This window comes from Galleria mellonella, unplaced genomic scaffold (genome assembly GCF_026898425.1).
Source record: "Galleria mellonella isolate WM207_F2 unplaced genomic scaffold, CSIRO_AGI_GalMel_v1 utg36, whole genome shotgun sequence".
NCBI classification, from domain to species: domain Eukaryota; kingdom Metazoa; phylum Arthropoda; class Insecta; order Lepidoptera; family Pyralidae; genus Galleria; species Galleria mellonella.
In genome coordinates this window covers 5,338,566-5,351,489 of record NW_026442086.1, presented here as the reverse complement: position 1 = coordinate 5,351,489, position 12,924 = coordinate 5,338,566, and the positions used below count along the sequence as shown (strand labels likewise).

Below are 12,924 nucleotides of genomic sequence, written 5' to 3'. Positions count from 1 at the left end.
TAATTAATGAACTGTTTTGTCTATTTCTATAAATTCCAAATTTGAAAAAAGTGACAAAACACTGTATCAGTCAAAAAAGGTTTGGAGAAGATTTTAGTTTTTTATAAATAAGCCAGAATATCATAAACTACAGAGTTATACAGTAGTGTGGAAACCTTATTGCAAATTCAGTAATTTATATTTTTAACATAGATTAAAAGGAAATATATAACAAATTATCTGTTGATATTATAATATTATACAGTCATCATGAGAGAGTGAACGATGTTTATATAATCTATAACCCCTAAAAATTTCTAATAACCCATTATTCAAGAGAACTACAACCTGCACAAACCTATTTTAACTTTTAGTGTTTTGCTACTTTCTTTCGAATTGAGAACTTACAATAAAAATGAGATAAACAATTTAATAACCAAAACAGGTTTATGAGACGTTTGACTTTTTATGAATAAGAGCGTAAGTATAAAAAGCAAGAATTCGATATGAATATTAATTCTAAAATTAGATTATTTAAATGCAATTCATCATAGCAGCCTTTAACTGTCCACTACTGAACATAAGCTTCTCCCTTGGGGGGTTTTGCCAGTAGTTACCACGCTTGGCAGGCGGATTGGCAACATGGCTTTAGAGATGTTTTAAGAAGGACGCTGCTGCCCATCTCTCGCCCTCAGTCGGCTCTTACGACACCCACGTGAAAGGAAGGGGTGGTCTATTCTAGGTCGGGACCAAACAGTATTTATTTTTAAAATGCAATTTTAAATCAAGAAACATAACTTTCTAAATTATTATGTAATTTCGAATTTATTCCACAAAAAGAAAATGCTGACTTTAATGAAGCAAAACTAGTTGTTTTTTTTATTATTTAAAAACTACACTACTGAACTGGTTTTGATAATTTTTTTATGAAATCAATCTAAATGTATCTATATTATTACAAATAAAAAAATAATTTTACAAATTAGTAACTGAGGTAACAGACAAAAAACCACAACCAAATTGAAACATTTTCCTTTTGTAAAGTAGATTAATTAATCAGTCTTACTGTAGTGTATACCTAGATATTAGCTATAAAAAAGTTATAATAATACTAGTGAAACATTAATAGATGGCGCGGTATCATGTTTGGATATGACATTTACGTTTGACGTTGGAATATCATAGAGTAATCTCGCTTGTTTGTCGATGCTTTCTTGTTTATGTATTATTTTATTACCTGTGGCAAGTAGATCGTGATTGATTTTTGTTGAGAATTCCTCTAAACTTCCCAGCTGTTCAGCTGCACCATCTGCATTGCGCCTGTCTCAATATCTGAATGCATTTTGTAAAATAATTAGACGACCTTATTTAGTCATCATGTCGACCACCGTGGATGAAAGGTGAGTGAACTGTGTTTGTCACGAAGAATAAATGACGCTAGTGAATATTCCTAAAAATCTGTATTTTACAGGCTTACAGACGAAATAGAAGCTCTGGAAGCTATATTGATGGACGATGTAGTGATTAAACGTGTAAGTGATGTGCCACATATCATAGAAACAGTAGTGCATCCGTCTACAGGGGATGATGTTGATCAGCAATTTGTTTGTGTTACTCTGGAGGTGAAGTTAACGCCGGGTTATCCGGACAATAGTCCGGAGGTAATCCTAAGGAACCCTAGAGGCCTGGACGATCAGTTGTTGGCAACCATTAATTCACAAATTCGAGATAAATTGCTAGATTGTCTTGGTCAGCCTGTCGTTTTCGAATTAATTGAGGTGAGTGATATTTCTATTCACTTCAATGCATAAATAACTATAAAAACCGTATATTTTATTTAAAGGTGAAAAAATGTTTTGTAACTTGAAGTTTATGTCTTACTTAATATCTAATATAAATATTAAACATTGTAAATATAATTAGAATATAATATATAATTTTGAAATATAATCGTACTTAAATGGCTGAATAAATTTGAGTGCAATTTGGATTATAGGCAAACCATAATTAAGACTAACATATAGAATACTTATATCCTGATTCATACAGTAAAACTGGCCCTTTCATCACACCTAAAATTGAAGAATGTGTTAATGCAGTTATTGAACTTGATATTTTAGAATACAACAATCTTGTAGTGTGTAACATAATATTGTTATATATTACTTGAATAATGAAGGTAACTCGTTTTTCATGACCTAAATGTTCATCTACACATTGTACTTTTCTGTTCTATAGTTATTTTGATGTCTTTATTACATAAGTACTAAACAATTATATTTATAAAAACTAATTATTCCTTCTCTTTATAATAACTGATCTATTAAGAATATTGAATTATCCATTTTTACAATAAGCAAATGTTATAAAAGTACCTCTATCTTTACCAATATTGCAAATGTTAAAAACCATTTGTTTGTTACTTCTTGGGTCCAAATAACTTGACCAATTATAATGAATATTCACATATATATATAATATTTGGGATGGCAAAGAACACATTCTACTTTTTATCTTAGTCGATGTGTTCTAGCAATAGGTAATTTGTATTTTTTTATAAATAAGTAGTAATACTCTATCCAGTGTCTTATGTGACTCAATCTTTAAAACAAATAATAACTAAACAAAATATTGATTTAATGATTATTGATTTTTTTTTTTCAGTAAAATGAATGCACTAATACTTATATACAGTAATTCATCTGAGATATCTAATCTCAGATGAATTACTGTATATATAGTAGATACAAATAATGTTTATAAAATATTATTTAAACTTCAATAAACATTTTAAACAAACAATTACACTAATTGTTTGTCCATTTAGTAGACAATACTAGATAATGTTCTCTATCAGTCAACTATTGTTATCTCCTTATCTAGTGTTGACACCTATCACACCAATTTTATGATGAAATATAAAATGTGTAATTATATTTAAATATTACAGCTGATACGAGAAAACCTGACTGAGAGCAACCTCCCAAGTGGACAATGCGTTATATGCCTTTATGGGTTTGTTGAGGGTGATGTGTTCATCAAGACACAGTGCTACCATCACTTCCACAGTCACTGTCTTGCCAATCACTTAATTGCAGGGAAAAAATATTATTTAGAGGAACTTGAGAAATTACCAAGTTGGCAACAAATGCAAGCACCCCCATATCAGGCAAGTTTACGTTTATCAAAATAATTCATTGCTGTATTCTTAGGCTATTGTAATAGCAAACTAACTTGTAGGCCAACTTGATTGTTATGGACGTCATTTATCTTTCAATCAAGAACATCATCATATATCTTTATACCAATCACTTTAGGAGAAGGGCAGAGAGAATTGAGAGTTAAAGACCTTTTTTTTATAAACTTTTCTAGCTTCTTGATTACATGTGCAAAAAACAGCTATCTCTTATAGGCATCCCATAAAGTGGCTGCATCTGCTTAACTTGTTGTTGATTGTTGAGCTAGTTTTTGCAAACAAATTATATTGTAAGCTTGCATTTGACATATAAAGGTTAAATAGTGATAATAGATACTTCTGTTAACACTTTTTTTATTCGTAACTTTTTAAAAAATGAATTAAATATGTATTACTATAATGAATATTTAAAATTCCAGCAAACATGTCCAGTTTGTCGCTGTCCTGTTTCTTGTGATGTGGAGACCCTGAAGAAAGCACCTCCACCTGTAGACTCCATCACAGCACCGCCATTCTGTTTGACTGCTGAACTTAAGGTAAAATTAGAGTTATTTATAGTGTTACTTGGTTGTCCGCTTACTACTTTTTACTCTCTTCTGAACCATATATACCTTTATAAAAGCCAATATACATAGAAAATAATATAAGAGTTACATTTGAAACTTGCTAACTGAAATTGTTATTTCTGTCGCAGTTTAACAGTCTCGCTCCTCCCCTATGATATTGATTGCTAAGACAAACTGATTTAAATATTGTTATTGTAGGCATTGCAGTTGAAGATGGCAGCACTGCTCGCGCAGCAAGTCGCCAAAGGTGGCGTAGTAGGAGTTGGGGATACTGGACCACCACCACTTACCATCACTTCACCATCTGATAATGACAATGTAACTTATTTTAATTTTTGTGCATTTATAAATTGTAATTTAAAAAATGTTATTCAAAATAACCATTTCAAAGTCATGTCGTTCAGCTATCGGTGGATTTCCGGCATTTTTAACTTTTATTTTAGCAGTTTTAAATAGCTTTAAAACTGGCGATACCTCTATACTTATATCTTACGATTTATTTACATTTTTGATTACACAGGAGGCTACAAACGGGTCCTCCAGCGGGCCACCGGAGAGTACCAAGGCAGAAGCTATAGCTGGTGTTCGGCACAACGGGAACTCTTCTAATGATAACTCGTCGCCGGGCTCGCCGCATTCTCGCCCAGTGTACCGCGGGCCTTATCGGTGAGTTCACCTTAGTTATATGTTGTTATTCAATTGACTTATCATTATAACAATCCATTAAGGTCACACTATTGGCCATAGATCTGCGACTATTAAAGGAGGTTGAGGAAGAGAATTAGCAGTTATAGCTTAGTAATTATAAGGTCCAATTCCAAGTTTTCCCTCTAATATATATTGGGCTTTTATCCCCTAGTTATTCTCACAACATTCTTAAGGAATAAAAAAGAGTGGTGATTCTGACTCCATCACTGCTTATAGAAAGTATTGCTTCTTTTCATCTTCGTGTAAGTCTACAGGGAACATTATATTTCTGTGAAATATGGACACATACAGGACACGTCATCTCATAGTAACACATGGAAACTATTTATCTTTATTCGTGTGGACAAAGTGGTGGGATACAATTATATATATATATATGTATTTTTTTTTCGTGGTAGGGGATTTAACCGACGTGGCAAGCCAGGACGGCGTGGGCGCGGCGCAGCGGCCGGCCCGCGGTGACACCGACCCGCAGCCGCGCCGCCCCCGCCTCCCCCGCCGCCGCCGCCGCCCCCCGCCGCCTAGCGAGCCCCCCACCCAGTCCCCGCTGCCTCGCGACGTACGAAACTCAACCCTATCTCCGTGGCAGGTAGTCTCTGTAATGCACAACCATCAGCTCCGACCGTTTCGCTCGGTAGCTGTTTCACCACGAAACACCACCCTACTGTTGCTGCAGATAGTATAATTTTTCTAGAACTGGCCACTCTGAGTGTTTTGACTACCCTATCCTCTACCTCGCGCCATACAAAACTCAACCTTACCTCCATGGTAGGTAGTCCCTTTTATGTGAAACGACTAGCTCCGACCATTTTGCTCGGAAGTTGCAAATTACACGCCGTGCGCAGTATGATCTCGGTGGCTCTGTGTGACCCCGCGAAAGTGAGCTTTATAACGAATGCTATAAAACTCGTTTTGATGTTTGCGGATTCGAGAGTCGTATTAGTTTTAAAAATAAACGTACCGATGTTTTGTAATACAGGGTCCCTTTATGTTGTAATGTTTGACTTACTTAGAATCGACATTGACCTTTCGAGACTGACGATATACCCTAATTACTTCGTAAACGCACATTGCACAATATACTACTCTATTATCATATTATTAAAGTTCAAATGTACCAAAATAATAGTATATTATTATATCCCACGTTCGGACCACTTACACGCTGCCAACAGCAACCAACGAATTTATTTGCAAGTTAGATACCTTTTTAAAAATGTCAAAGATGTGTGATTTTGGTGTCCTTTCAAATGTACTATTTTTAGTAGGTTGTGATATTAAAGTTATACTTTTTTGAAACTACTAAACGTAATATGTTTGAAAGGATTAATGGAAATTTTATATAAAATAGTTTTAGTTTAGTTTTTCAAGTATTTTTTAATTTATAATAATGAAATTAGTTTCAGTACAACCTTCAACCTCTGTCGCCTTTTATTATTCGATATTTAAAATTTTGTAGCGTTGTAAAACGTGTTTTGTCGTTATTTACAAAATACATCATTTGTATTTTCTACTCAACAAATAAACATGAACACAAATTTCGGGTGACCATTCACAAAGCTTTGTTTTATATTAAAAAAAAAAGTCAAAAATATTGTACAGGGTAAATCGCAAAGGGTACACAAACCAATAACCAAATATAGAAAGAACAGTGCTACAATCACAATTGAATAACAGGAAACACTTTATGGTACGTACTATCTAAATTCTTTATCTGCCTAAACGAGAAAGGATTTGGTGTTGGTAGAGTTTTGTTATACAAGATAAACATTCATAAACTTGACTATCGACTCCGCAAACTGTCCTGTGATCTGACTGTAAAGTCGTATTCACAATGACTCGAAATGTAACAAATCATTATAATTCTTTCTGTGGATATGACTTTAGTTTTAAGAGCATTTATACCGAAGCTTGCCGAAGTGTGACAACGTTGGAACTATCTGTCAATTATCAATAGTAATTGAACAATTTTAATATTTTTGATTGACTGAGTACTCTGTTAGCTACGTCAAGGTTATTATTTGTTAATCATGTAATAAGTTTCTTATTAACGCTGTCTTTGAAAATTTGTATTTTGAATGCAAAAAATACCTATTTGATGACATAAGCAAAATATTAAGTCGGTATTAGTGGTATGAGAAGCTTATACATGTTACTAAACTTTTTTTTTTTCATTTATTTGGTAAAACTAACAGTGACAAAATAAAGAATAATGCATAATATTAATCAAAGAAAACATTGAGTAAATTTGCCACCAACACCGTTTACCACAGTTTCGATTCAAATATGAGAAAGACTCTGTTTTCCGCGCTTAGCCTTTCATTTGGGCCGTTGTGCGTGATATACACAAGTCTATACAAAGGTGACCGTTTTCCAGAATTTGTACGACAGCGGCTAGTGGCAAAAAGACTATTTGGATAACGGCAATGCACTCTAGTGGGTATTCTATAACACAACTTATTGATAATTGGACTACAGTCATGTCTATTATGACACAAATCATATAAAGGCGTAGTTTCTAAATGGATACGTCTATGATTTAGTTAAATAATTTATATTTGTCAAACTTACACATGTTATTTAAATATGTTACTAAATAATAGTATAAAAATATATGACAGATATGGCGAGGTGACACATCACTTAGTAAGTGCAGTGCTAAATTAATAAATCTCTTATTTGAAAGATTACATATTTCATATTTTCTTACTGCATTGCTTACACTAACATTATATATATATATATATATATATATATATATATATATATATATATATATATATATTACTCTATATGCAACTTTTTCAATGATTACCATCTTAATTTTCTACCAGAGAATTCTTTAAATCAGTCAGAAACATTGATAATTGTTCAATTATTTACAATCGATTTAAAAAAAAAAACAGGAGGTATACAATTTCGATGTTGTATTTTTTTTTTATTTTTATTATAAACATAACTCATAACTCCATCTGTAAATCGATTTGAAAAACTCTTCTTTTTATCTGAAAGATATACTTCCAGAATAGGTCCATAGTTTTTGTTGAAGTATTGAAAATTGGCAGATAACTGCGGTGTTGACACATTATCGGAAAATTTAGCACATTGATATAGTAAATCAGTGTTCTATAGTTTTTTTTTAATTGACTTAAAGAAAAGACTTAAAACGGTACGTGTGGCTTATGGTATGGGGTAGTAATCGGCTGTGTGATTTACAGGTTATTGGGTTACATTTAGAATTTTTATGATACGTTATTTAAATGGTTCACTGCAAATTTTCTAGTTGATGGATGTCTCGTCCAAATTGCATTCTTTTTTTAAATTGAACTATTGCTACATATACGTAATACAAATATAAACCTTTCTGATTATAAACCGTTACCATAGTGTATAAACGCTTACCATACTTGAACTGCAGTAGCTAAAGATTTTTTTAAATGAAAATGAAACAGTGACTCCACCTACGCTATCGATACACACTGACGGGACACCAATGAGGGATGATAGATGAGGATGAAAGTAAGTCAGCCCATTGGTACGAATTCAACAAAAATGTACTACAATAATTTCCAGGGGGAAACGCATGGAAGTCGATATAGGATATATTTGTGGTGGGGGCCCCCTTATGGTAGACGCCTCTAGGCGTTTAAAGGTTCTTTGAAGGATATTAACGATTTCAATCCATGGGGCCATCCATAAATTGCGTCACTCGAATGTCGTCACGGAATTTAGAACCCCTCCAACCTCTTGTCACATGTCACACTACATCGACCCCATCCCCCCATCCGCCCCAATGTATGGCCCCTATTTAGACAAGTAAGTGTAGTCTTGCAGTGGATTATTTAAAACGTTTTTAAGGTACCTAATACAATTAAAATTAACTTTAATTTTTTATATTCGATTGAACTAAATATATATCCAATAGTTAATTAGTCAATGTCAGGTTAATATATGATAATATATAACACAAATAAAAATTCATATAAGGGTGGGGCGCGGCACAAAATATATAATGATAGTCATTCAATGTACTCTTAGCGTAAGACACATTTCTGTGACGAATCCTAGTCAAGCCCTAGTATTCCACGTAATAAACATAACGTGTCAAATGTTTGTACTCTTTGGCCAACTTATTGGTTATATTAAAAATATAGTTACAGTCAAAAGTGTTAAAGAAAAATATTCTTTTCAATTTTAAAATAAAAAAAAATATATTTCAATTTCAATTAAAATATGTTCGTAACGTACTTAGAAACAGGGAAATCATTTAAAGACCCGGTTGAACAAAATGTTCTTCTAATTTTTTAATAATTTCTCTATCTGAGTGTCATTCACTCCCTAAGAACCTAAGGACTTTAATCCAACAGATTAATACATTTATTTTGTGGTATTTTAATATATTTTTAAATACAAAACGTGCGATATTTCGTTGTCCAAAAAAGTACTGAACATTTTTGATAAATTTTAGAAATGAACATTATCACCACACGTCAAAGATCGCAGATCTTCCGCAATGTTCGCCAAGTGTGTTACATTATATATTGTATTAAAAAATGCAGTGTGACGCCAGCAAAAAATCCGAAACAAACGAGCGAGAATTAGTTGCGCATTTTATTGTTGCGGAAGATCCGCGACAAAAGTTTCGATTATGATAAGACGCTAGCGTAATTCGTTCTACCATTTATAATATGAAATAACAATAAGTTGTCCAAATGATAATGTCGTCGTATTTGTTAGTTAAATATAATAAACATAAATTTATTCCCAATAAATCTATAACATTTGCGGACAAATTATAATTTTCAATCACTTAAAGTTATATAAAATATTATTTTTTTAATTAATTTCTATACATGATATTATTATGATTTATTATATTGTTGTACCTTTATATTTAATTTTATATTGGTGTGTAATTCGATTATGCATGTTTAAATTAATTAGTTATTCTTGACTTTATTTTTGTTATTACTATACAATTACTATAAAACTAATTATATATGTAATAAATTTAAAATCTACGTTAGAATATTGTCTGCGACTGTACATATATTTTATTTCATAAATAAGTTTGTACACACGGCAACGTTATAACAATATACTGCCATAGAGATAATGCACTTTACAAATTAATCTGTTCTTTAGCTACATACATATATAATAAAAATGACTCCGTTATGTAAATATATTATGAAACTTTCCTAATTTAATATATAATTATTGCATTTATAATTTTAAATAAGTATAATTCGAATTTTAAAATATTATTTTAGATTTTACGCTATTCCGAAATTCCCGCCAACTGATACTATAATGGTTATTGCCAGTCACTCATTATCTCTATGACAGTTATACAGAAAAAAAAACGCACATTACATATACAATAATTATTATGTATAATATACTTAATAAAGAATTGTAACAAAACTGGCGTATGTTCACTTGAAATTGGTTGTGTTTTGAATTAGTTTAATTATTATCAAACACTGTATTTAAAAATATATCTGTTATTAAGTGATGCCCGTAGATTCGTCCATGTATAACATGTGAATGTGATACAGTTTCCAGACTGAGCCAATTTTAAATTCTAACTAAAAAGTAACAGTTGGTTATGTGATACGCTGATTGTTTTGTTTTTTTACGATATGTATGAAATACGATATCTAAACTATGCATGTGATACCATGGATAAATAACACCTTAATTGAACTTATAAATAAGGCCACATATTGACTCCACTGAGTCAATATAACCACTATTATGTACCCATGCTGTCACGTGCGTAGTTCTCAAGTGAATGCTAAATGGCTGAGCAATCGGGTGATTTAAGGAATCTCACGCTTAAATAGGTACGACACTAGTTTTTATTAGTTTCCGAACCTATAACTAAATCTACAATATCTATAGGATATTTATAGTACTTAATCATTATCTACAGTATAAAGAATTGGTTTTGCAAGCTCAAACACATATATTACAATAGCTATGTTACTCAGGTTATTAATTAAAAAAAAAATTACTTAAACGAAGTCGACCATAAACACAAATAAAAAAGTCTTTGTCAGTAGGCGAAGGAAAAATTATTTATCCGTCGCCTATTTTTTTTTAATATATATATTTTAACAAGTTATTGAATTAAACAAACTGTAGATTTGGTTGCAAGTTCAAAAAAGTAAATTTCTTGCCATTTTTATAATGTATTCTTGAAAATTATTATATTAATTTCTTAAATTTTATTTACATTTTTACATTCCATTATACCTTGTATGTATATGATTTTGTACTACGCGTTATATACATGTGCAGATGCTCTCTAAGGTCAAAGATCCTATTTGTATAGCACTGAATGTCATTTCCTGTTTTTATGTACTATTTAGGCAATCTACTTACAGTGTCATTGATCCTATTTACATAATAAATTGTACACTTATATCAAAGTGTAGCTTAAGAACTAATTTTTTTTTTACTTATATTAAATAATCCCTAACTTAGAACACTAAAATTTTTTTACTACGCTGTTTTTTTGCATACTTAATATGTTACTCATATATAAAATAAGGTTATTTTTTTTTACTTCTTGGCGTCTTAACTGCTAAATCAATCATAAAATTTGCTGTACATGTACTATTTGGGATGAAGAAGGACATAGGCTACTACTTATTTGCTCCTATCAATCAACACAGTTGAAATTAGGGAAAAAAAGTATGTGTACTCTATGTATTTATTGTGATTTCTACCTAAATTATTAATTAATTATTTACAAAATTGTGCGGAAAAAACAATGCGTAGATAAAATGAAATTGCAGTATCCTAGACACGACATTAAGTTTTTTTTTTTTAATTATATGAACAATATAGACTACATGTGATAATGAATGTTCTAATCCGCAACAAGATAATTCTTTATATAAATATTCCTACATTCATTAATGTCCTTAGAGATTGTATGCACTGTATAGTATTTTTTTTTTATATATATATTCTGTAAATATTATTTAGGCAAGCGACAGAGGAAGATTTGGAAGGCGTATCTACTATATATCTACGTTACGTAGGTAGGTCACCTATTATTACACAATGACTTAATTTGTTATTTATTCAATTTGCAACTATTACAATGTTTAATATAATATTAATGTAATGTAATAATTTTGGCTTTTAGGGTAAGTAAACCAATTGGTAACATGAAAAAATAATTTTAAATACCGTTAATATTTATACATACTTAATTTTAATGATAAGACCTCTTTTAGCTCAATGTTTTTTACATGTAAGTATGATAGATTAACTTTACTCATAATAGTTTAACTCGCATACAAAAATGTTTACATTGAATGCAAATGTATCATACATAAAGTAACGGTACATAGGAGAAGAAAACCCACATATGCAGGCGGTTTTAGGAATTTAATACAATCCAAAGAGCAATATGTTGTAGGGAGCAGTGGTGATATCAAATAATGAGATAGAAATATGATTGGTGTAACTTGCTGGAACTGAATAGGTTCCACATTTATCGATGTATGAAAGCGTATTAACGTAAGTTCCAAACATTTGTCTTGGGTTGATGCGAGATGCTGACATGTTGTTTTTTTCTTGCGCCTGCTTTAAATTTACCGATAGAATCGTTCACCGCTTATCGAAAGCTGGTATTAAGATTTTTTTTTTTTTTACATTATATATCGTATCATGTGATCAATTTCTTTCTTTTTTTATATTATATAAATCAATTATGTTTTCAACTTTCTTCTAGTTAAGTTTGTCTTTAGTACGTAGGTATATTCGAATTATTGATAATAAATCCGAATAATTAACGGTGTTTGAAATAATTTTTCAATGTTTCAATAATATTTAATTGTGCGATTCAACATCGGCGTTATACGTGTATCCGGTACATTGTCAGTTTTGTAAATGTAATTTTGTCATACGTAGAATAATAAATAACAAATAAACTCTTACCAAAGACTGTTTGTATTTTTTTTTATTTAGCCACCAAAAAAAAAAAGAAAGATGCAACTTATATTTTTAAGACCTTGGAGTTTTTTATTTTTTAATAATGTATTTATTGTTTTCTGCTAAAATTATATTTTCCATAAAGAATCTAGTTTTGCTTCTCTTTGAATCTCCATTTTTTTATTTAATTAATATAAACTCGCCTGCGCAATTGATTTACGTTACGTAAGTAAATCGTTTTCATAGAGAACCGCATAGAAGTTAGCCTGAGCTATACTGCTATCGATAGGGCCAATATGGGGGAAAAGAGATTGTTAGCAATGGAGTTTGACAGCCCCATTGCTAGCAATATAGGGAATACTTTTTTTAAATTATTAGGTCAACCTCCACGTGGTTTCCCCTAGAAACCATCGTGTACAATTCTTGTTGAATTCATCACGATGGGCTAACTGACCTACTTCATACTCACCTATCATCTCTTACTGGTGCCCCGCCGGTGTATACCGATAGCGCGGGTGGGGC

The 12,924-nt window shown here is 31.4% G+C and overlaps 1 protein-coding gene across 1 annotated transcript; it reads left to right on the top strand.

Annotated features, from left to right (window-relative positions):
- Window positions 1-1,226: 1,226 nt before the first annotated feature.
- LOC113511418 (E3 ubiquitin-protein ligase RNF25) lies at window positions 1,227-12,415 on the top strand. The gene is made up of 7 exons (XM_026895043.3): window positions 1,227-1,379; window positions 1,451-1,757; window positions 2,930-3,148; window positions 3,595-3,711; window positions 3,940-4,059; window positions 4,262-4,407; window positions 4,848-12,415. Exons 1-7 carry the CDS (start codon window positions 1,357-1,359, stop codon window positions 4,909-4,911), a joined length of 996 nt encoding a protein of 331 aa, XP_026750844.2. The 5' UTR covers window positions 1,227-1,356; the 3' UTR covers window positions 4,912-12,415.
- The last annotated feature ends 509 nt before the right edge of the window (window positions 12,416-12,924 follow it).